The 23,870-nt window shown below is 54.8% G+C and overlaps 2 protein-coding genes across 2 annotated transcripts in view; one reads left to right on the forward strand and one right to left on the reverse strand.

The window, feature by feature from the left end:
- LOC138372715 (calphotin-like) overlaps positions 1-11,177 on the forward strand; it is a 13,638-nt gene extending 2,461 nt beyond the window's left edge. The window contains exons 2-3 of the mRNA XM_069338228.1: positions 8,060-10,785; positions 10,929-11,177. Of these exons, the coding sequence (XP_069194329.1) occupies positions 8,060-10,785; positions 10,929-11,177 (2,975 nt within the window). The remainder of the gene's footprint in view (positions 1-8,059; positions 10,786-10,928) is intronic.
- LOC123748358 (uncharacterized) overlaps positions 1-23,870 on the reverse strand; it is a 140,374-nt gene that overhangs the window by 80,324 nt on the left and 36,180 nt on the right. The gene's annotated exons all lie outside the window — the stretch shown is intronic.

The raw sequence follows: 23,870 nt of genomic DNA on the forward strand, positions 1-23,870 counted from the left end.
ACCCAGCACTCCCCTAGCTACACCCAGCACCCCCTAGCTACACCCAGCACTCCCCTAGCTACACCCAGCACTCCCCTAGCTACACCCAGCACTCCCCTAGCTACACCCAGCACTCCCCTAGCTACACCCAGCACTCCTCTAGCTACACCCAGCACCCCCTAGCTACACCCAGCACCCCTAGCTACACCCAGCACTCCCCTAGCTACACCCAGCACCCCCCTAGCTACACCCAGCACTCCCCTAGCTACACCCAGCACCCCCCTAGCTACACCCAGCACTCCCCTAGCTACACCCAGCACCCCTAGCTACACCCAGCACCCCCTAGCTACACCCAGCACTCCCCTAGCTACACCCAGCACCCCCCCTAGCTACACCCAGCACTCCCCTAGCTACACCCAGCACCCCCCTAGCTACACCCAGCACCCCCCTAGCTACACCCAGCACTCCCCTAGCTACATTCACAGATTGGTTGATCAGGGAAGTGTTTATCGAGTTCTCTTTTGGACAATGAAGGGTCGGCCAGTTATGCCCCTTATGTGTAGTGGAAGCGTGTTGAACAGTCTCGGGCCTCTGATGTTGATAGTTCTCTCTTGAACACTGTGAGGGGTCGGCCATTTATGTCCCTTATGTGTAGTGGAAGCGTGTTGAACAGTCTCGGGCCTCTGATGTTGATAGTTCTCTCTTGAACACTGTGAGGGGTCTGCCAGTTATGCCCCTTATGTGTAGTGGAAGCGTGTTGAACAGTCTCGGACCTCTGATGTTGATAGTTCTCTCTTGAACACTGTGAGGGGTCTGCCAGTTATGCCCCTTATGTGTAGTGGAAGCGTGTTGAACAGTCTCGGACCTCTGATGTTGATAGTTCTCTCTTGAACACTGTGAGGGGTCGGCCAGTTATGCCCCTTATGTGTAGTGGAAGCGTGTTGAACAGTCTCGGGCCTCTGATGTTGATAGTTCTCTCTTGAACACTGTGAGGGGTCGGCCATTTATGTCCCTTATGTGTAGTGGAAGCGTGTTGAACAGTCTCGGGCCTCTGATGTTGATAGTTCTCTCTTGAACACTGTGAGGGGTCTGCCAGTTATGCCCCTTATGTGTAGTGGAAGCGTGTTGAACAGTCTCGGGCCTCTGATGTTGATAGTTCTCTCTTGAACACTGTGAGGGGTCGGCCATTTATGTCCCTTATGTGTAGTGGAAGCGTGTTGAACAGTCTCGGGCCTCTGATGTTGATAGTTCTCTCTTGAACACTGTGAGGGGTCTGCCAGTTATGCCCCTTATGTGTAGTGGAAGCGTGTTGAACAGTCTCGGACCTCTGATGTTGATAGTTCTCTCTTGAACACTGTGAGGGGTCTGCCAGTTATGCCCCTTATGTGTAGTGGAAGCGTGTTGAACAGTCTCGGACCTCTGATGTTGATAGTTCTCTCTTGAACACTGTGAGGGGTCGGCCAGTTATGCCCCTTATGTGTAGTGGAAGCGTGTTGAACAGTCTCGGGCCTCTGATGTTGATAGTTCTCTCTTGAACACTGTGAGGGGTCGGCCAGTTATGTCCCTTATGTGTAGTGGAAGCGTGTTGAACAGTCTCGGGCCTCTGATGTTGATAGAGTTCTCTCTCAGAGTACCTGTTGCATCTGTACCAGAATACATCACATACGCTGACGATGTCACCCAAATAATATGCCAACCGGGCCCATCAAAGCCGCTACTAGCCGACAAGACCAAGGCAGCAATTGAACTCATAAACAACTTTGAGAAGCAATGGAAAATTAGCACCAACAGACAAAAGTTTCAGATAATACACATTGCGAAAAGAAACCCGGACCCCATCATCCTTGATAACCAGCCGATCCAATATGCGGAGGTAGGCAGAATACTGGGACTTATGATAAATAGAACAGGGATACAAATTCATGTAAGGGACCGACTAAACAAAGCCAAAGCAGCATTAGGAAAACTGAGAAGATTCCGAAGCCTCAGTACTAACATTCAGATCCACCTATATAAGGCTCTAGTTCGGCCGCATCTAGAATATCCCCCAGTACCACTACACACCATAAAGAAAACTAACATGCAGAAACTGCAAGCAGTACAAAATAAGGCGCTAAGGAGAGCAGCAAAACACCGTCCACCATATGATCAGACAATCCAGGAGCTCCACGAACTCCTGAACATACAGCCACTAAACATCAGACTGCAGCACCAAGCCATCAGGGTGTGGAACACCATCGAAATGTTAGAGGACCCAATGTTTGAAAGATTACTCCAAGATGAGACGCCCCGCTCCCACATCTGGTGGCCCAAGATGAGACGCCCCACTCCCACAGCTGGTGGCCCAAGATGAGACGCCCCGCTCCCACAGCTGGTGGCCCAAGATGAGACGCCCCGCTCCCACAGCTGGTGGCCCAAGATGAGACGCCCCACTCCCACAGCTGGTGGCCCAAGATGAGACGCCCCACTCCCACAGCTGGTGGCCCAAGATGAGACGCCCTACTCCCACAACTGGTGGCCCAAGATGAGACGCCCCACTCCCACAGCTGGTGGCCCAAGATGAGACGCCCCACTCCCACAGCTGGTGGCCCAAGATGAGACGCCCCATTCCCACAGCTGGTGGCCCAAGATGAGACGCCCCATTCCCACAGCTGGTGGCCCAAGATGAGACGCCCCACTCCCACAGCTGGTGGCCCAAGATGAGACGCCCCATTCCCACAGCTGGTGGCCCAAGATGAGACGCCCCACTCCCACAGCTGGTGGCCCAAGATGAGACGCCCCATTCCCACAGCTGGTGGCCCAAGATGAGACGCCCCATTCCCACAGCTGGTGGCCCAAGATGAGACGCCCCACTCCCACAGCTGGTGGCCCAAGATGAGACGCCCCATTCCCACAGCTGGTGGCCCAAGATGAGACGCCCCACTCCCACAGCTGGTGGCCCAAGATGAGACGCCCTACTCCCACAGCTGGTGGCCCAAGATGAGACGCCCCACTCCCACAGCTGGTGGCCCAAGATGAGACGCCCTACTCCCACAGCTGGTGGTCCAAGATGAGACGCCCCGCTCCCACAGCTGGTGGCCCAAGATGAGACTCCCCACTCCCACAGCTGGTGGCCCAAGATGAGACGCCCCACTCCCACAACTGGTGGCCCAAGATGAGACGCCCCACTCCCACAACTGGTGGCCCAAGATGAGACGCCCCACTCCCACAGCTGGTGGCCCAAGATGAGACGCCCCGCTCCCACAGCTGGTGACCCAAGATGAGAAGGCCCACTCCCACAGCTGGTGGCCCAAGATGAGACGCCCCACTCCCACAGCTGGTGACCCAAGATGAGACGCCCCACTCCCACAACTGGTGGCCCAAGATGAGACGCCCCACTCCCACAGCTGGTGGCCCAAGATGAGACGCCCCACTCCCACAACTGGTGGCCCAAGATGAGACGCCCCACTCCCACAGCTGGTGGCCCAAGATGAGACGCCCCGCTCCCACAGCTGGTGGCCCAAGAGCCTCGATTCTCTGGACGAAAACTCCGCCCCACAGTATATAATCTCCAGATGAGTTATATATGTATATATATATATATATGAACAGTTCATATATGTGTATGTATGAACAACTCGATATATAATATGTATGAACAACTCGATAAATAATAATAATAAAATAAAGAGCCTTAAACAGAACAACATGTGTGGAAGCATCGGAGTGTGTATATATGAATGCTACACAGTATTCATCTATGGACATCCACATATGGAGAAACACATGTGAAGAACCTCTCACACACTCACAGCTCCCTGACAAGAGGGAGCCAGCTTAGCTTACCTGCCAACACCCACACATGGTGTCAGCAAGGCGGACAGCCCGCCTGCTTTCATACCTCTCACTGTATTTCCCACTTCTATACTTCCCTTCACCTATGCCTCTCCTTCCTCTTTACTCCCCCCCCCCAAAAAAAGGGGGGGGGGAGAGGTGAGGGGGAGAGTAATGGACCATCAAGTGAGAGTGATGGCTGACATCCGGCTGTGATAAGATTTCCCATATTATCTGTCTTGTTCCTCCGCCTCTCTCCCAGTGTTGCAGCCTCCAGTGTTGCAGCCCCCAGTGTTGCAGCCCCCAGTGTTGCAGCCCCCAGTGTTGCAGCCCCCAGTGTTGCAGCCCCCAGTGTTGCAGCCCCCAGTGTTGCAGCCCCCAGTGTTGCAGCCACCAGTGTTGTAGCTCCCAGTGTTGCAGCCCCCAGTGTTGCAGCCCCCAGTGTTGTGGCTCCCAGTGTTGCAGCCTTCAGTGTTGCAGCCCCCAGTGTTGTAGCTCCCAGTGTTGCAGCCCCAGTGTTGTAGCCCCCAGTGTTGCAGCCCCCAGTGTTGTAGCTCCCAGTGTTGCAGCCCCCAGTGTTGCAGCCCCCAGTGTTGCAGCCTCCAGTATTGCAGCCCCCAGTGTTGCAGCCCCCAGTGTTGCAGCCCCCAGTGTTGCAGCCCCCAGTATTGCAGCCTCCAGTGTTGCAGCCCCCAGTGTTGCAGCCCCCAGTGTTGTAGCTCCCAGTGTTGCAGCCCCCAGTGTTGCAGCCCCCAGTGTTCCAGCCTCCAGTGTTGTAGCTCCCAGTGTTGCAGCCCCAGTGTTGTAGCCCCCAGTGTTGTAGCTCCCAGTGTTGCAGCCTCCAGTGTTGCAGCCACCAGTGTTGTAGCTCCCAGTGTTGCAGCCCCAGTGTTGTAGCCCCCAGTGTTGCAGCCCCCAGTGTTGTAGCTCACAGTGTTGCAGCCTCCAGTGTTGCAGCCCCCAGTGTTGCAGCCTCCAGTGTTGCAGCCCCCAGTGTTGTAGCCCCCAGTGTTGCAGCCCCCAGTGTTGCAGCCCCCAGTGTTGTAGCTCCCAGTGTTGCAGCCACCAGTGTTGTAGCTCCCAGTGTTGCAGCCCCCAGTTTTGTAGCTCCCAGTGTTGCAGCCACCAGTGTTGTAGCTCCCAGTGTTGCAGCCCCCAGTGTTGTAGCTCCCAGTGTTGCAGCCCCCAGTGTTGCAGCCCCCAGTGTTGCAGCCCCCAGTGTTGTAGCTCCCAGTGTTGTAGCCCCCAGTGTTGTAGCCCCCAGTGTTGCAGCCTCCAGTGTTGCAGCCCCCAGTGTTGCAGCCCCCAGTGTTGTAGCTCCCAGTGTTGCAGCCACCAGTGTTGTAGCTCCCAGTGTTGCAGCCCCCAGTGTTGTAGCTCCCAGTGTTGCAGCCCCCAGTGTTGCAGCCACCAGTGTTGTAGCTCCCAGTGTTGCAGCCCCCAGTGTTGCAGCCACCAGTGTTGTAGCTCCCAGTGTTGCAGCCCCAGTGTTGTAGCCCCCAGTGTTGCAGCCTCCAGTGTTGCAGCCCCCAGTGTTGCAGCCTCCAGTGTTGTAGCTCCCAGTGTTGCAGCCCCCAGTGTTGCAGCCTCCAGTGTTGCAGCCCCCAGTGTTGCAGCCCCCAGTGTTGCAGCCCCCAGTGTTGCAGCCCCCAGTGTTGCAGCCCCCAGTGTTGTAGCTCCCAGTGTTGCAGCCTACAGTGTTGCAGCCCCCAGTGTTGCAGCCTCCAGTGTTGCAGCCCCCAGTGTTGCAGCCCCAGTGTTGTAGCTCCCAGTGTTGCAGCCTCCAGTGTTGCAGCCCCCAGTGTTGCAGCCCCCAGTGTTGTAGCTCCCAGTGTTGCAGCCTCCAGTGTTGCAGCTCCCAGTGTTGCAGAACCCAGTGTTGCAGCCTCCAGTGTTGCAGCCCCCAGTGTTGCAGCCCCCAGTGTTGCAGCTCCCAGTGTTGTAGCTCCCAGTGTTGCAGCCCCCAGTGTTGCAGCCCCCAGTGTTGCAGCCCCCAGTGTTCCAGCCTCCAGTGTTGCAGCCCCCAGTGTTGCAGCACCCAGTGTTGCAGCCCCCAGTGTTGCAGCCCCCAGTGTTGCAGCCCCCAGTGTTCCAGCCTCCAGTGTTGTAGCCCCCAGTGTTGCAGCTCCCAGTGTTGCAGCCTCCAGTGTTCCAGCCTCCAGTGTTCCAGCCTCCAGTGTTGCAGCCCCCAGTGTTCCAGCCTCCAGTGTTGCAGCCCCCAGTGTTCCAGCCTCCAGTGTTGTAGCTCCCAGTGTTGCAGCCCCCAGTGTTGCAGCCCCCAGTGTTGCAGCCCCCAGTGTTGTAGCTCCCAGTGTTGTAGCCCCCAGTGTTGCAGCCTCCAGTGTTGCAGCCCCCAGTGTTGCAGCCCCCAGTGTTGTAGCTCCCAGTGTTGCAGCCACCAGTGTTGTAGCTCCCAGTGTTGCAGCCCCCAGTGTTGTAGCTCCCAGTGTTGCAGCCACCAGTGTTGATGCTCCCAGTGTTGCAGCCCCCAGTGTTGTAGCTCCCAGTGTTGCAGCCCCCAGTGTTGCAGCCCCCAGTGTTGCAGCCCCCAGTGTTGTAGCTCCCAGTGTTGTAGCCCCCAGTGTTGCAGCCTCCAGTGTTGCAGCCCCCAGTGTTGCAGCCCCCAGTGTTGTAGCTCCCAGTGTTGCAGCCACCAGTGTTGTAGCTCCCAGTGTTGCAGCCCCCAGTGTTGTAGCTCCCAGTGTTGCAGCCCCCAGTGTTGCAGCCACCAGTGTTGTAGCTCCCAGTGTTGCAGCCCCAGTGTTGTAGCCCCCAGTGTTGCAGCCTCCAGTGTTGCAGCCTCCAGTGTTGCAGCCCCCAGTGTTGCAGCCCCCAGTGTTGCAGCCCCCAGTGTTGCAGCCCCCAGTGTTGCAGCCCCCAGTGTTGCAGCCCCCAGTGTTGTAGCTCCCAGTGTTGCAGCCTACAGTGTTGCAGCCCCCAGTGTTGCAGCCCCCAGTGTTGCAGCCCCCAGTGTTGTAGCTCCCAGTGTTGCAGCCTACAGTGTTGCAGCCCCCAGTGTTGCAGCCCCCAGTGTTGTAGCTCCCAGTGTTGCAGCCTCCAGTGTTGCAGCCCCCAGTGTTGCATCCCCCAGTGTTGCAGCCCCCAGTGTTGTAGCCCCCAGTGTTGCAGCCCCCAGTGTTGTAGCTCCCAGTGTTGCAGCCCCCAGTGTTGCAGCCCCCAGTGTTGCAGCCTCCAGTGATGCAGCCTCCAGTGTTGCAGCCCCCAGTGTTGTAGCTCCCAGTGTTGCAGCCCCCAGTGTTGCAGCCCCCAGTGTTGTAGCTCCCAGTGTTGCAGCCACCAGTGTTGTAGCTCCTAGTGTTGCAGCCCCCAGTGTTGTAGCTCCCAGTGTTGCAGCCACCAGTGTTGTAGCTCCCAGTGTTGCAGCCCCCAGTGTTGTAGCTCCCAGTGTTGCAGCCCCCAGTGTTGCAGCCCCCAGTGTTGCAGCCCCCAGTGTTGTAGCTCCCAGTGTTGTAGCCCCCAGTGTTGCAGCCTCCAGTGTTGCAGCCCCCAGTGTTGCAGCCCCCAGTGTTGTAGCTCCCAGTGTTGCAGCCACCAGTGTTGTAGCTCCCAGTGTTGCAGCCCCCAGTGTTGTAGCTCCCAGTGTTGCAGCCCCCAGTGTTGCAGCCACCAGTGTTGTAGCTCCCAGTGTTGTAGCTCCCAGTGTTGCAGCCCCAGTGTTGCAGCCCCCAGTGTTGCAGCCTCCAGTGTTGCAGCCTCCAGTGTTGCAGCCCCCAGTGTTGCAGCCCCCAGTGTTGCAGCCCCCAGTGTTGCAGCCCCCAGTGTTGCAGCCCCCAGTGTTGCAGCCCCCAGTGTTGTAGCTCCCAGTGTTGCAGCCCCAGTGTTGCAGCCCCCAGTGTTGCAGCCCCCAGTGTTGTAGCCCCCAGTGTTGCAGCCCCCAGTGTTGCAGCCCCCAGTGTTGTAGCTTCCAGTGTTGCAGCCCCCAGTGTTGCAACCCCCAGTGTTGTAGCCCCCAGTGTTGCAGCCCCCAGTGTTGCAGCCTCCAGTCTTGTAGCCCCCAGTGTTGTAGCCCCCAGTGTTGCAGCACCCAGTGTTGCAGCCCCCAGTGTTGCAGCCTCCAGTGTTGCAGCCCCCAGTGTTGTAGCCCCCAGTGTTGTAGCCCCCAGTGTTGCAGCACCCAGTGTTGCAGCCCCCAGATTTGCAGCCCCCAGTGTTGCAGCCTCCAGTCTTGTAGCCCCCAGTGTTGTAGCCCCCAGTGTTGCAGCTCCCAGTGTTGCAGCCCCCAGTGTTGCAGCCCCCTGTGTTGCAGCCCCCAGTGTTGCTGCCTCCAGTGTTGTAGCCCGCAGTGTTGCAGCACCCAGTGTTGCAGCCCCCAGTGTTGCAGCCCCCAGTGTTGCAGCCTCCAGTGTTGCAGCCTCCAGTGTTGCAGCCTCCAGTGTTGCAGCCTCCAGTGTTGTAGCCCCCAGTGTTGTAGCTCTCAGTGTTGCAGCCCCCAGTGTTGCAGCCCCCAGTGTTGCAGCCCCCAGTGTTGCAGCCCCCAGTGTTGTAGCTCCCAGTGTTGCAGCTCCCAGTGTTGCAGCCCCCAGTGTTGTAGCTCCCAGTGTTGTAGCTCCCAGTGTTGCAGCCCCCAGTGTTGTAGCTCCCAGTGTTGCAGCCCCCAGTGTTGTAGCACCCAGTGTTGTAGCTCCCTGTGTTGCAGCTCCCAGTGTTGCAGCCCCCAGTGTTGTAGCTCCCAGTGTTGCAGCCCCCAGTGTTGTAGCTCCCAGTGTTGCAGCCCCCAGTGTTGTAGCTCCCAGTGTTGTAGCTCCCAGTGTTGTAGCCCCCAGTGTTGTAGCTCCCAGTGTTGCAGCTCCCAGTGTTGCAGCCCCCAGATTTGCAGCCCCCAGTGTTGCAGCCTCCAGTGTTGTAGCCCCCAGTGTTGCAGCCTCCAGTGTTGCAGCCTCCAGTGTTGTAGCCCCCAGTGGTGCAGCTCCCAGTGTTGCAGCCCCCAGTGTTGCAGCCCCCAGTGTTGCAGCCCCCAGTGTTGTAGCCCCTAGTGTTGTAGCTCCCAGTGTTGCAGCTCCCAGTTTTGCAGCCCCCAGTGTTGTAGCTCCCAGTGTTGCAGCCCCCAGTGTTGTAGCCCCCAGTGTTGCAGCTCCCAGTGTTGCAGCTCCCAGTGTTGCAGCCTCCAGTGTTGTAGCCCCCAGTGTTGTAGCTCCCAGTGTTGCAGCTCCCAGTGTTGCAGCCCCCAGATTTGCAGCCTCCAGTGTTGTAGCCCCCAGTGTTGTAGCTCCCAGTGTTGCAGCTCCCAGTGTTGCAGCCCCCAGATTTGCAGCCCCCAGTGTTGCAGCCTCCAGTGTTCCAGCCCCCAGATTTGCAGCCTCCAGTGTTGTAGCCCCCAGTGTTGTAGCTCCCAGTGTTGCAGCTCCCAGTGTTGCAGCCCCCAGATTTGCAGCCCCCAGTGTTGCAGCCTCCAGTGTTGTAGCCCCCAGTGTTGCAGCCTCCAGTGTTGCAGCTCCCAGTGTTGCAGCCCCCAGTGTTGCAGCCCCCAGTGTTGCAGCCCCCAGTGTTGCAGCGCCCAGTGTTGCAGCCCCCAGTGTTGCAGCCTCCAGTGTTGCAGCCTCCAGTGTTGTAGCCCCCAGTGTTGTAGCTCTCAGTGTTGCAGCCCCCAGTGTTGCAGCCTCCAGTGTTGTAGCCCCCAGTGTTGTAGCTCCCAGTGTTGCAGCCCCCAATGTTGCAGCCTCCAGTGTTGTAGCCCCCAGTGTTGTAGCTCCCAGTGTTGCAGCCCCCAGTGTTGCAGCCCCCAGTGTTTCAGCCTCCAGTGTTGCAGCCTCCAGTGTTGTAGCCCCCAGTGTTGTAGCCCCCAGTGTTGCAGCCCCCAGTGTTGCAGCCCCCAGTGTTGTAGCTCCCAGTGTTGCAGCCCCCAATGTTGCAGCCTCCAGTGTTGTAGCCCCCAGTGTTGTAGCTCACAGTGTTGCAGCCCCCAGTGTTGCAGCCTCCAGTGTTGTAGCCCCCAGTGTTGCAGCTCCCAGTGTTGCAGCCCCCAGATTTGCAGCCCCCAGTGTTGCAGCCTCCAGTGTTGTAGCCCCCAGTGTTGCAGCCTCCAGTGTTGCAGCCCCCAGTGGTGCAGCTCCCAGTGTTGCAGCCCCCAGTGTTGCAGCTCCCAGTGTTGCAGCCCCCAGATTTGCAGCCCCCAGTGTTGCAGCCTCCAGTGTTCCAGCCCCCAGATTTCCAGCCTCCAGTGTTGTAGCCCCCAGTGTTGTAGCTCCCAGTGTTGCAGCTCCCGGTGTTGCAGCCCCCAGATTTGCAGCCCCCAGTGTTGCAGCCTCCAGTGTTGCAGCTCCCAGTGTTGCAGCCCCCAGTGTTGCAGCCCCCAGTGTTGCAGCCCCCAGTGTTGCAGCGCCCAGTGTTGCAGCGCCCAGTGTTGCAGCCTCCAGTGTTGCAGCCTCCAGTGTTGTAGCCCCCAGTGTTGTAGCTCTCAGTGTTGCAGCCCCCAGTGTTGCAGCCTCCAGTGTTGTAGCCCCCAGTGTTGTAGCTCCCAGTGTTGCAGCCCCCAATGTTGCAGCCTCCAGTGTTGTAGCCCCCAGTGTTGTAGCTCCCTGTGTTGCAGCCCCCAGTGTTGCAGCCCCCAGTGTTTCAGCCTCCAGTGTTGCAGCCTCCAGTGTTGTAGCCCCCAGTGTTGTAGCCCCCAGTGTTGCAGCCCCCAGTGTTGCAGCCTCCAGTGTTGTAGCCCCGAGTGTTGTAGCTCCCAGTGTTGCAGCCCCCAATGTTGCAGCCTCCAGTGTTGTAGCCCCCAGTGTTGTAGCTCACAGTGTTGCAGCCCCCAGTGTTGCAGCCTCCAGTGTTGTAGCCCCCAGTGTTGCAGCTCCCAGTGTTGCAGCCCCCAGATTTGCAGCCCCCAGTGTTGCAGCCTCCAGTGTTGTAGCCCCCAGTGTTGCAGCCTCCAGTGTTGCAGCCCCCAGTGTTGCAGCCTCCAGTGTTGCAGCCTCCAGTGTTGCAGCCTCCAGTGTTGCAGCCTCCAGTGTTGCAGCCCCCAGTGTTGCAGCCCCCAGTGTTGTAGCTCTCAGTGTTGCAGCCCCCAGTGTTGCAGCCCCCAGTGTTGCAGCCTCCAGTGTTGCAGCCCCCCAGTGTTGCAGCCCCCTAGTGTTGCAGCCCCCCAGTGTTGCAGCCCCCCAGTGTTGTAGCCCCCATTGTTGCAGCCTCCAGTGTTGCAGCCCCCAGTGTTGCAGCCTCCAGTGTTGCAGCCTCCAGTGTTGCAGCCTCCAGTGTTGCAGCCCACAGTGTTGCAGCCTCCAGTGTTGCAGCCTCCAGTGTTGCAGCCTCCAGTGTTGCAGCCCACAGTGTTGCAGCCCCCCAGTGTTGCAGCCTCCAGTGTTGTAGCCTCCAGTGTTGTAGCCTCCAGTGTTGCAGCCTCCAGTGTTGCAGCCTCCAGTGTTGCAGCCCCCTAGTGTTGCAGCCTCCAGTGTTGCAGCCCCCAGTGTTGTAGCCTCCAGTGTTGCAGCCCCCTAGTGTTGCAGCCTCCAGTGTTGCAGCCCCCTAGTGTTGCAGCCTCCAGTGTTGCAGCCCCCTAGTGTTGCATCCTCCAGTGTTGCAGCCCCCTAGTGTTGCAGCCCCCCAGTGTTGCAACCGTCTACCCCCCCACCCCCCAGTGTTGCAAGTTGACAGTGGCACACATTCACGTAAGTGAAAGGGTGCACGCACCCCCAGGGGCCTCCTGGGTAAGATGGCAGGCAAACTGGGCAGGGAAGATTGTGGAGGGAGGGGGGGGGGAGGGTATGGAGGGGGGGGGGTTGGCGGGTGGATGGAATGGTGGTCGGGTGTGTGTGTGTGGAGGACGGGGTGCACAATAACGGGGCTGAAGATATAATGACCAAACTACTCATCATAATATGAAGGAAACGACGACGTTTCGATCCGTCCTGGCCCATTATCTTTAATATATATATTGTTATTATTATATATTATAAGTGTTTACATGTCCATATATTAGGTTACATTAGGTGGTCAGGTCCTGCCGGCAATTATATACATTTATACAACCCGTCCTCGACTCAAGTCCATTCCATCCAGCGGTCAACCCCACACACGCATTCATAAATTTTAACATGCTGTTCATTCAAAACGGGAATTTTCTCAAGTATAAATTTATATTATAATTAGCATATTGTGCATATATAGGCATAGGTTAGGTTAGGTTAGGATAGGTTAGGTTAGGTTAGGTTAGGTGTTTAGGTTCTGTTGGGGATTATTTGTATTTGTAGTACGTGGGTGAAGCATTTATAGCGTTGTGGTTCGAACACCAGTCGTCAGTGAAGCACTTGTTCCGGAAGTGTTCGAACGTCAGCAGTTGTGAGTCGTGTGTAAACCGCTTTTCATTCATAAACAGCTGGGGGGTTTGGCGGGTGGATGGAATCACTTTTGGGTCTTTGTTTGGAGGACGGGCTGATTTATAACACGTGTCTCAAGCATTTACGGAGTTGGGATTCGAACAGAGGTCGTTAGGGAACCAGTCATCGAGCAGCCCGTCCTCCAAACAAAGATTCAAAAGTGATTCCATGCACCCGCCAAACCCCCCAGGTGTTTATGAATGAAAAGCGGTTTACACACGACTCACAACTGCTGACGTTCGAACACTTCCGGAACAAGTGTTTCACTGACGACTGGTGTTCGAACCACAACGCTATAAATGCTTCACCCACGTACTACAAATACAAATAATCCCCAACAGAACCTAAACACCTAACCTAACCTAACCTAACCTATCCTAACCTAACCTAACCTATGCCTATATATGCACAATATGCTAATTATAATATAAATTTATACTTGAGAAAATTCCCGTTTTGAATGAACAGCATGTTAAAATTTATGAATGCGTGTGTGGGGTTGACCGCTGGATGGAATGGACTTGAGTCGAGGACGGGTTGCATCGAGAAATAGTCGAACATGGTAGCCAATGGCTGAGTGGATAGAACACTGGACGCGTAAACCTGTGGTCCCGGGTTCGATCCCGGGCGCCGGCGAGAAACAATGTGCAGAGTTTCTTTCACCCTATGCCCCTATTACCTAGCAGTAAATAAGTACCCGGGAGTTAGTCAGCTGTCACGGTCTGCTTCCTGGGGGTGGAGGCCTGGTCGAGGACCGGGCCGCGGGGACACTAAGCCCCGAAATCACCTCAAGATAAGTTTTCTTGGTTCTTAATCAGTGCCTTTTACAGCTGAATTAACGAGCATTAAGTCTTTGTTTACGAGGTGGACCTGCTGATGAGGCAGAGAGGCTGAGGTACGGTGATTATCTCACACGAACCACCCACTTGAAGACCTTACAGGAGGTAAACAGTCTACACAGTGACTGACAGCTCACAGTACAAGATCTCACAGGAGGTAAACAGTCTACAGTGACTGACAGCTCACAGTACAAGATCTCACAGGAGGTAAACAGTCTACACAGTGACTGACAGCTCACAGTACAAGACCTTACAGGAGGTAAAGAGTCACCACAGTGACTGACAGCTCACAGTACAAGACCTTACAGGAGGTAAAGAGTCACCACAGTGACTGACAGCTCACAGTACAAGACCTTACAGGAGGTAAAGAGTCACCACAGTGACTGGGAACTCCTCCGCGCCTCAGTAATCACTCTTACTGCTCCTAACTACACGAAACAAGCGTCATAAACCTTAAATATATAGAGTAAAATGTGGGAGATGTTGTTATTATCAGAGGAATTGGTCCATCTTAAGTACCATCTTGGCGGCACCTGTGTTTACACGTGTGTCTGGCAGGTGTGTAGGAGAGGAGGAGGGAGAGGGAGGGAGGGAGAGGGGGAGAGGGGGAGGGAGGGAGGGGGGGGGAGGGAGGGAGGGAGGGAGGGAGGGAGGGAGGGAGGGAGGGGGGGGAGGGAGGGAGGGAGGGAGGGGGGGGGAGAGAGAGAGAGAGAGAGAGAGAGAGAGAGAGAGAGAGAGAGAGAGAGAGAGAGAGAGAGAGAGAGAGAGAGAGAGAGAGAGAGAGAGAGAGAGAGAGAGGAGAGAGGAGAGAGGAGAGAGAGAGAGGAGAGAGAGAGAGAGAGAGAGAGAGAGAGAGAGAGAGAGAGAGAGAGAGAGAGGAGAGAGGAGAGAGGAGAGAGAGAGAGAGAGAGGAGAGAGAGAGAGAGAGAGAGAGAGAGAGAGAGAGAGAGAGAGAGAGAGAGAGAGAGAGAGAGAGAGAGAGAGAGAGAGAGAGAGAGAGACAGAGGCGCCTGGTGGTTGAGTGGAGAGCACTTAGTACTCGTAATCCTGGGGTTCGATCCCCGGCGATGGCGGAAAACAAATGGGCAGAGCTTCTTTCACCGTAATGCCCCTGTTCACCTAGCAATAAATTTACAGTTACTTATCCTTATATTACCTTATCTTTACCTACCTTATATCGACCTTATCCTCGTTATTTTATCATAGAATTCCAGAAGGTTTGTTAGGCACGATTTCCCTGTCCAGAACCCATGTTGATGTTTGTTCACAAACCTAATGTTCTCCAGGTGTGCAACCAGTCGTAGCCTAATTATTCTTTCCAGTATTTTACAGGGGATGCTTGTCAGTGATACAGGTCTATAGTTAAGTGCCTCCTCCCTATCACCTTTCTTGAAGATCGGCACGACATTTGCCTTCTTCCAGCAACTGGGCAATTCTCCTGACATAAGTGACTCATTAAAGATCATTGCCAGAGGCACGCTGAGGGCCTGTGCTGCTGCTTTTAGTATCCACGGTGATACTTTGTCTGGTCCAACTGCTTTAGTTGCATCTAGAGTTGTCAACTGTTTCATTACCTCCTCCGCTGTCACCTCTATATCTGATAGTCTTTCATCTAGGGTAACCCCTTCCAACAATGGGAGCTGCTCAGGCTCGGTAGTGAACACTCCATGGAAACTGGCATTCAGTGCCTCGCAGATTTCCTTATCACTTTCAGTATATGCCCCCTCTGTCTTCCTTAGTCTTGTCACTTGGTCGTTCACCGACATTTTTCTTCTTATATGACTGTGTAGTAACTTAGGGTGTTTTTTTGCTTTGATTGCAATATCGTTCTCATAGTCCCTTTCCGATGTTCGTCTTATGTTAATGTAATCGTTCCTAGCTCTGTTGTATCTGCTTCTGTTGTCCTCTGTTCTCTGTCTTCTGTACTTCCTCCACTCCCGCCTGCTGGCCATTTTTGCTTCCTGACACTGTCTATTAAACCATGGGTTATTATATTCCTTCTTATTTTTTCCCTTTACCGTTGGTATAAATCTCTCTTCGGCCTCCTGGCATTTCCGTGTGTGTGTGTGTGTACTCACCTAATTGTGCTTGCGGGGGTTGAGCTTTGGCTCTTTGGTCCCGCCTCTCAACTGTCAATCAACTGGTGTACAGGTTACTGAGCCTATTGGGCTCTATCATATCCACATTATAAACTGTGTATGGAGTCAGCCTCCACCACATCACTGCCTAATGTATTCCACCTGTTAACTACTCCCACACTGAACAAGTTCTTTCTAGCGTCCCTGTGGCTCATGTGGGTACTCAGTTTCCACCTGTGTCCCCTTGTTCGCGTTCCAACAGTGTTGAATAGTTTATCCTTGTTTACCCGGTCGATTCCCCTGAGGATTTTGTAGGTTGTGATCATGTCCCACCTTACTCTTCTGTCTTCCAGTGTCGTAAGGTGCATTTCCCGCAGCCTTTCCTCGTAACTCATGCCTCTTAGTTCTGGGACTAGTCTAGTGGCATACCTTTGAACTTTTTCCAGCTTCGTCTTGTGCTTGACAAGGTACGGGCTCCATGCTGGGGCCGCATACTCCAGGATTGGTCTCACATATGTGGTGTACAAGATTCTGAATGATTCCTTACACAGGTTCCTGAACGCTGTTCTGATGTTAGCCAGCCTCGCATACGCCGCAGACGTTATTCTTTTTATGTGGGCTTCAGGAGACAGGTTTGGTGTGATATCAACTCCAAGATCTTTCTCTCTGTTCGTTTCATTAAGTACTTCATCTCCTATTCTGTATCCTGTGCCTGGCCTCCTGTGTGTGTGTGTGTGTGTGTGTGTGTGTGTGTGTGTGTGTGTGTGTGTGTGATAATCCCAGCTTAACAGTGGTTTATTGACTGCCTGTCAAGATAGACAAATGACTGTCTGCTGGTATGATTAATGAGCTGGTTAGCCAGTGAACTAAGCCACCTCGTTCCATCTGGCACTCCATAAACAATGCAACTGGTTGGCCTAACCAAACACCTTCCAACCCAAGCAACCCACCTAACGTATCCAGGCAGGCTGGCTGGCTGACTGACTGGCTGACTAAGATAACACCAGATAACACATAACCCAAGATAACACCACAGATTACACCAGATAACAAATAGCTGCATATCAATATAACAGCTTTCCTTATCTTACTTATCTTTCCATGTGACAAATTCTTATTGCATCAAATTCTTGCCACTCGCGACTGTTGCGTCAAAATTGTGGTGCAATATTGACATTAACTGCACTATAATATTGACGTATCATCACACAACAACACAATGCATCATAGGTACTTCATCAGGGTTCGAACCTTGGGCAGGGAGGGAAGGTTGGACACGCAACACCTGAGAATAAAATACCTGTTAACAGTTGTTTGGAAACATGGTTGTAGATGTAACATAATGGAGGCCTGGTCGAGGACCGGGCCGCGGGGACGCTAAGCCCCGAAATCATCTCCAGATAACCTCAAGATAACAAGTTACAGGGGCACGGGAGGAAGGTGAAAGAAAACGGGAGGCAGGCGAAAGAAAACGGGAGGCAGGCGAAAGAAAACGGGAGGAAGGCGAAAGAAAACGGGAGGAAGGCGAAAGAAAACGGGAGGAAGGCGAAAGAAAACGGGAAGGCGAAAGAAAACGGGAAGGCGAAAGAAAACGGGAAGGCGAAAGAAAACGGGAAGGCGAAAGAAAACGGGAAGGCGAAAGAAAACAGGAGGAAGGCGAAAGAAAACGGCAGGAAGGTGAAAGAAAACGGGAGGAAGGTGAAAGAAAACGGAAGGTGAAAGAAAACGGGAGGAAGGTGAAAGAAAACGGGAGGAAGGTGAAAGAAAACGGGAGGAAGGCGAAAGTAAACAGGAGGAAGGTGAAAGAAAACGGCAGGAACGTGAAAGAAAACGGCAGGAAGGTCAAAGAAAACGGGAGCAACACGAAAGAAAACGAGAAATATTGTATATATATAAATTAGGTAAGGCAAGTGTTTTTGTTCTGGAGGTTGAGACAACGTAACAATGTGTTCAGTGGAGTGGTACCATTGTTAATGTGTCGGCTGGTCACAGCACCTGGGAAAGCAACATTAACACTGCCCAACCGCACCTGTCACACTCACATGATCTAGGCACGAAGGCAACTACCAGGGGGAAGTACCAAGCCATTGTAACTATATAGCACTGGGAAGGGGTCAGGATTTGGGATGGGACGGGGGGAGGGAATGGTGCCTAACCACTTGTGGTGGACGATCGGGGATTGAACGCCGACCTGCATGGAGTGAGACCGTCGCTCTACCATTCAGTGGTCACGCACCGGTGGAGACTGAGTACCCACATGAGCCACAGGGACGTTAGAAAGACCTTGTTCAGTGTGGGAGTAGTTAACAGGTGGAATGCATTAGGCAGTGATGTGGTGGAGGCTGACTCCATACACAGTTTATAATGTAGATATGATAGAGCCCAATAGGCTCAGGAACCTGTACACCTGTTGATTGACAGTTGAGAGGCGGGACCAAAGAGCCAAAGCCCAACCCCCGCAAGCACAACTAGGTGAGTACACACACACACACACACACACACACACACACACAAGAAATGAAGGGAGAGAGAGGATATGATAGGAACGTATAAAATACTCAGAGGGATTGACAGGGTGGACATAGACGAAATGTTCACACGGAATAGTAACAGAACGAGGGGACATGGATGGAAGCTTGAAACTCAGATGAGTCTCAGAGATGTTAGGAAGTTTTCTTTTAGCGTGAGAGTAGTGGGAAAATGGAATGCACTTCAGGAACAGGTTGTGGAAGCAAATACTATTCATAATTTTAAAACCAGGTATGATAGGGAAATGGGGCAGGAGTCATTGCTGTAAACAACCGATGCTCGAAAGGCGGGATCCAAGAGTCAATGCTCGATCCTGCAAGCACAAATAGGTGAGTACGACTAGGTGAGTACACAGAGGAGGCGGCGAGCAACACTTGACCTTGCTACCCCGCCTCCAGGGCGCCGCCTCGCTCTCCACCTCACCTTATACATCCTATTTGTACCGGAATACACTAATGTAGTCGTAAATACAACCTGTTACTTCAAATTGAGGCAAGGGAACATGCACGGGGCATGATATGATAGGTTGGTTGATTGGCTTCGTCCCTGTTGAGTAATCCCTGGTACTGAGCTAGTTGTGCTTGCGGGGGTTGAGCTCTGGCTCTTTGGTCCCGCCTCTCAACTGTCAATCAACAGGTGTACAGGTTCCTGAGCCTATTGGGCTCTATCATATCTACATTATAAACTGTGTATGGAGTCAGCCTCCACCACATCACTTCCTAATGCATTCCATTTGTCAACCACTCTGACACTAAAAAAGTTCTTTCTAATATCTCTGTGGCTCATTTGGGCACTCAGTTTCCACCTGTGTCCCCTTGTGCGTGTTCCCCTTGAGTTAAATAGACTGTCTTTATCTACCCTGTCAATTCCCTTGAGAATCTTGTATGTGGTGATCATGTCCCCCCTAACTCTTCTGTTGGGCGTGTGTGTCCTCTCATCTTCCACCTCTCAAGATTTATCTCCCGGGGCTCGTGGGATGCTGCGATGCTCAAGTTCATCTTCAGAGCTTGGCGCCAGGAAGGGGGTGAGGGGATGTGAGAGAGTGAGTGAGTAAATGGTAGACCAATATAAACAGACAAACAGATACAGCGCCATGTCTCGCGCATGGGGAGCCGGTCGGCCGAGCGGACAGCACGCTGGACTTGTGATCCTGTGGTCCTGGGTTCAATCCCGGGCGCCGGCGAGAAACAATGGGCAGAGTTTCTTTCACCCTATGCCCCTGTTACCTAGCAGTAAATAGGTACCTGGGTGTTAGTCAGCAGTCACGTGCTGCTTCCTGGGGGGTGGAGGCCTGGTCGAGGACCGGGCCACGGGGACACTAAAGCCCCGAAGTCATCTCAAGATAACCTTAAGATAACGCACCATAGCCACCTCAGACACACCACACCACATTTATCATAATAAACCAACACAGTTACACAAACAATCCCATAATAATATAATTCAGCTGCTGAACAACACAACGAAAAGCTCCCAAAAATCAACACGAAACACGACAATGTATTTCTATCCATCCTTTGTGTTGCCAGACCCCTCCAGGGGCGCAACACTCTCAGACCCCTCCAGGGCCGCAACACTCTCAGACCCCTCCAGGGCCGCAACACTCTCAGACTCCCTCCAGGGCCGCAACACTCTCAGACCCCTCCAGGGCCGCAACACTCTCAGACCCCTCCAGGGCCGCAACACTCTCAGACCCCTCCAGGGCCGCAACACTCTCAGACCCCTCCAGGGCCGCAACACTCTCAGACCCCTCCAGGGCCGCAACACTCTCAGACCCCTCCAGGGCCGCAACACTCAGACCCCTCCAGGGGCGCAACACTCAGACCCCTCCAGGGGCGCAACACTCAGACTCCCTCCAGGGCCGCAACACTCTCAGACCCCTCCAGGGCCGCAACACTCTCAGACCCCTCCAGGGCCGCAACACTCTCAGACCCCTCCAGGGCCGCAACACTCTCAGACCCCTCCAGGGCCGCAACACTCTCAGACCCCTCCAGGGCCGCAACACTCAGACCCCTCCAGGGGCGCAACACTCTCAGACCCCTCCAGGGGCGCAACACTCTCAGACCCCTCCAGGGCCGCAACACTCTCAGACCCCTCCAGGGCCGCAACACTCTCAGACCCCTCCAGGGCCGCAACACTCTCAGACCCCTCCAGGGGCGCAACACTCTCAGACTCCTCCAGGGCCGCAACACTCTCAGACCCCTCCAGGGCCGCAACACTCTCACACCCCTCCAGGGCCGCAACACTCTCAGACCCCTCCAGGGGCGCAACACTCTCAGACTCCTCCAGGGCCGCAACACTCTCAGACCCCTCCAGGGCCGCAACACTCTCACACCCCTCCAGGGCCGCAACACTCTCACACCCCTCCAGGGCCGCAACACTCTCACACCCCTCCAGGGCCGCAACACTCTCTCAGACCCCTCCAGGGCCGCAACACTCTCTCAGACCCCTCCAGGGCCGCAACACTCTCAGACCCCTCCAGGGGCGCAACACTCAGACCCCTCCAGGGGCGCAACACTCTCAGACCCCTCCAGGGGCGCAACACTCTCAGACCCCTCCAGGGCCGCAACACTCTCAGACTCCCTCCAGGGCCGCAACACAGTGCAACACATCCCAGGAAAGGGGAGAGGGGGGAGCCCCACAACACATAGTGGAACACATCCCAGGAAAGGGGAGAGGGGGGAGCCCCACAACACAGTGGAACACATCACAGGAAAGGGGAGAGGGGGGAGCCCCACAACACATAGTGGAACACATCCCAGGAAAGGGGAGAGGGGGGAGCCCCACAACACATAGTGGAACACATCCCAGGAAAGGGGAGAGGGGGAGCCCCACAACACAGTGGAACACATCCCAGGAAAGGGGAGAGGGGGGAGCCCCACAACACATAGTGGAACACATCCCAGGAAAGGGGGGAGGGGGGAGCCCCACAACACAGTGGAACACATCCCATGAAAGGGGAGAGGGGGGAGCCCCACAACACATAGTGGAACACATCCCAGGAAAGGGGAGAGGGGGAGCCCCACAACACAGTGGAACACATCCCAGGAAAGGGGAGAGGGGGGAGCCCCACAACACAGTGGAACACATCCCAGGAAAGGGGAGAGGGGGGAGCCCCACAACACAGTGGAACACATCCCAGGAAAGGGGGGAGGGGGGAGCCCCACAACACAGTGGAACACATCCCAGGAAAGGGGAGAGGGGGGAGCCCCACAACACAGTGGAACACATCCCAGGAAAGGGGAGAGGGGGGAGCCCCACAACACAGTGGAACACATCCCAGGAAAGGGGGGAGGGGGGAGCCCCACAACACACAGTGGAACACATCACAGGAGATCAGCCAGGAGAGGCAGCCTTAAACCCAGACCATGTTTGTGGTCTTTTTGTTCACAGCTTCTTCCTGCTCCTCGTTATAAATTGCTGGCTTCCTTGAGTTCGAGTCCATCCTCCTACCCTCCCCCCCCCCCCCTCTCTACCCCCTCCACTGTAGGTGTTGCTGTCAGCGTACACCCCCCCCCCCCCTCTCCCCATACTCTTCTCCACGTATTGTACACCCCCAAACCATGGACCAGATTCATGAAGCAGTTACGCAAGCACTTACGAACCTATGAGCCAGGTTCACGAAGCAGTTACGCAAGCACTTACGAACCTGTGGGCCAGGTTCACGAAGCAGTTACGCAAGCACTTACGGACCTGTGAGCCAGGTTCACGAAGCAGTTACGCAAGCACTTACGAACCTGTGAGCCAGGTTCACGAAGCAGTTACGCAAGCACTTACGAACCTGTGGGCCAGGCTCACGAAGCAGGTACGCAAGCACTTACGGACCTGTGGCCAGATTCACTCTCCCTAGGAGTGACTCTGGGGGGCTATATTAACTGTTCAGGGGTGGGAAGGGGCTATATTAACTGTTCAGGGGTGGGAAGGGGCTATATTAACTGTTCAGGGGTGGGAAGGGGCTATATTAACTGTTCAGGGGTGGGAAGGGGCTATATTAACTGTTCAGGGGTGGGAAGGGGCTATATTAACTGTTCAGGGGTGGGAAGGGGCTATATTAACTGTTCAGGGGTGGGAAGGGGCTATATTAACTGTTCAGGGGTGGGAAGGGGCTATATTAACTGTTCAGGGGTGGGAAGGGGCTATATTAACTGTTCAGGGGTGGGAAGGGGCCATATTAACTGTTCAGGGGTGGGAAGGGGCTATATTAACTGTTCAGGGGTGGGAAGGGGCTATATTAACTGTTCAGGGGTGGGAAGGGGCTATATTAACTGTTCAGGGGTGGGAAGGGGCCATATTAACTGTTCAGGGGTGGGAAGGGGCTATATTAACTGTTCAGGGGTGGGAAGGGGCCATATTAACTGTTCAGGGGTGGGAAGGGGCTATATTAACTGTTCAGGGGTGGGAAGGGGCTATATTAACTGTTCAGGGGTGGGAAGGGGCCATATTAACTGTTCAGGGGTGGGAAGGGGCCATATTAACTGTTCAGGGGTGGGAAGGGGCCATATTAACTGTTCAGGGGTGGGAAGGGGCCATATTAACTGTTCAGGGGTGGGAAGGGGCCATATTAACTGTTCAGGGGTGGGAAGGGGCCATATTAACTGTTCAGGGGTGGGAAGGGGCCATATTAACTGTTCAGGGGTGGGAAGGGGCCATATTAACTGTTCAGGGGTGGGAAGGGGCCATATTAACTGTTCAGGGGTGGGAAGGGGCCATATTAACTGTTCAGGGGTGGGAAGGGGCTATATTAACTGTTCAGGGGTGGGAAGGGGCCATATTAACTGTTCAGGGGTGGGAAGGGGCTATATTAACTGTTCAGGGGTGGGAAGGGGCCATATTAACTGTTCAGGGGTGGGAAGGGGCCATATTAACCCAGCGGGGCGCAGGTCAATACTCTCACAAATCCTATACATTGAGTAGCAGAAATGTCGAAAAAGCGACTGTTTGCCCAGAGCTGCCACACACAGAGGTGCAGGTGGTGGGAGAGGTGCAGGTGGTGGGAGAGGGTACAGGTGGGAGAGGGTGCAGGAGGAAGTGAGGTGGATGCTCACAGCCACAGGTCATCACCCTTCACCTCCCGGAAGCTGCATCTCCCACCTTCAAGAACACATTAAGTTCCATCTCAGACGCCCCTCAGCCTCCAGCTTAACTACACACTAACTTAGCACACTTATGAGGTATGGGGCACCCCATACCCATCCTGTGGGGGGTAGGACACGTTGCTCACTCACAGGTAACTGGAACCAGCTACGACAGCTAGTTAACAAGACAAGACATTAGTGCCCTGGTACACGGCCATTCTTTAGTCACAAAATAATATTCACTTGTATTTTTTACAGTTCAATTTTCCTGCTGGAATGTTATTTATGTCACGGAGATTACTCTGCTTTCTCAGTGATGAGATCAGCTATTATGTCTGTTTTTGGTTGTTGGAAAGGTGGCGAGGGTTGCTGCAAAGGTGGCGAGGGCTGCTGTAAAGGTGGTGAGGGTTGCTGTAAAGGTGGCGAGGGTTGCTGTAAAGGTGGTGAGGGTTGCTGTAAAGGTGGCGAGGGTTGCTGTAAAGGTGGCGAGGGTTGCTGTAAAGGTGGCGAGGGTTGCTGTAAAGGTGGCGAGGGTTGCTGTAAAGGTGGCGAGGGTTGCTGTAAAGGTGGCGAGGGTTGCTGCAAAGGTGGTGAGGGCTGCTGTAAAGGTGGTGAGGGTTGCTGTAAAGGTGGTGAGGGTTGCTGTAAAGGTGGCGAGGGTTGCTGTAAAGGTGGCGAGGGTTGCTGCAAAGGTGGTGAGGGCTGCTGTAAAGGTGGTGAGGGTTGCTGCAAAGGTGGTGAGGGCTGCTGTAAAGGTGGTGAGGGTTGCTGTAAAGGTGGTGAGGGTTGCTGTAAAGGTGGCGAGGGTTGCTGCAAAGGTGGCGAGGGCTGCTGTAAAGGTGGTGAGGGTTGCTGTAAAGGTGGCGAGGGTTGCTGCAAAGGTGGCGAGGGCTGCTGTAAAGGTGGCGAGGGTTGCTGTAAAGGTGGCGAGGGTTGCTGCAAAGGTGGCGAGGGCTGCTGTAAAGGTGGTGAGGGTTGCTGCAAAGGTGGTGAGGGTTGCTGCAAAGGTGGCGAGGGCTGCTGTAAAGGTGGCGAGGGTTGCTGCAAAGGTGGTGAGGGCTGCTGCAAAGGTGGTGAGGGCTGCTGTAAAGGTGGTGAGGGTTGCTGCAAAGGTGGTGAGGGTTGCTGTAAAGGTGGCGAGGGTTGCTGCAAAGGTGGCGAGGGTTGCTGTAAAGGTGGTGAGGGTTGCTGCAAAGGTGGTGAGGGTTGCTGCAAAGGTGGTGAGGGCTGCTG

The sequence above is a fragment of the Procambarus clarkii genome, chromosome 39 (assembly GCF_040958095.1).
Source record: "Procambarus clarkii isolate CNS0578487 chromosome 39, FALCON_Pclarkii_2.0, whole genome shotgun sequence".
Lineage (NCBI taxonomy): Eukaryota > Metazoa > Arthropoda > Malacostraca > Decapoda > Cambaridae > Procambarus > Procambarus clarkii.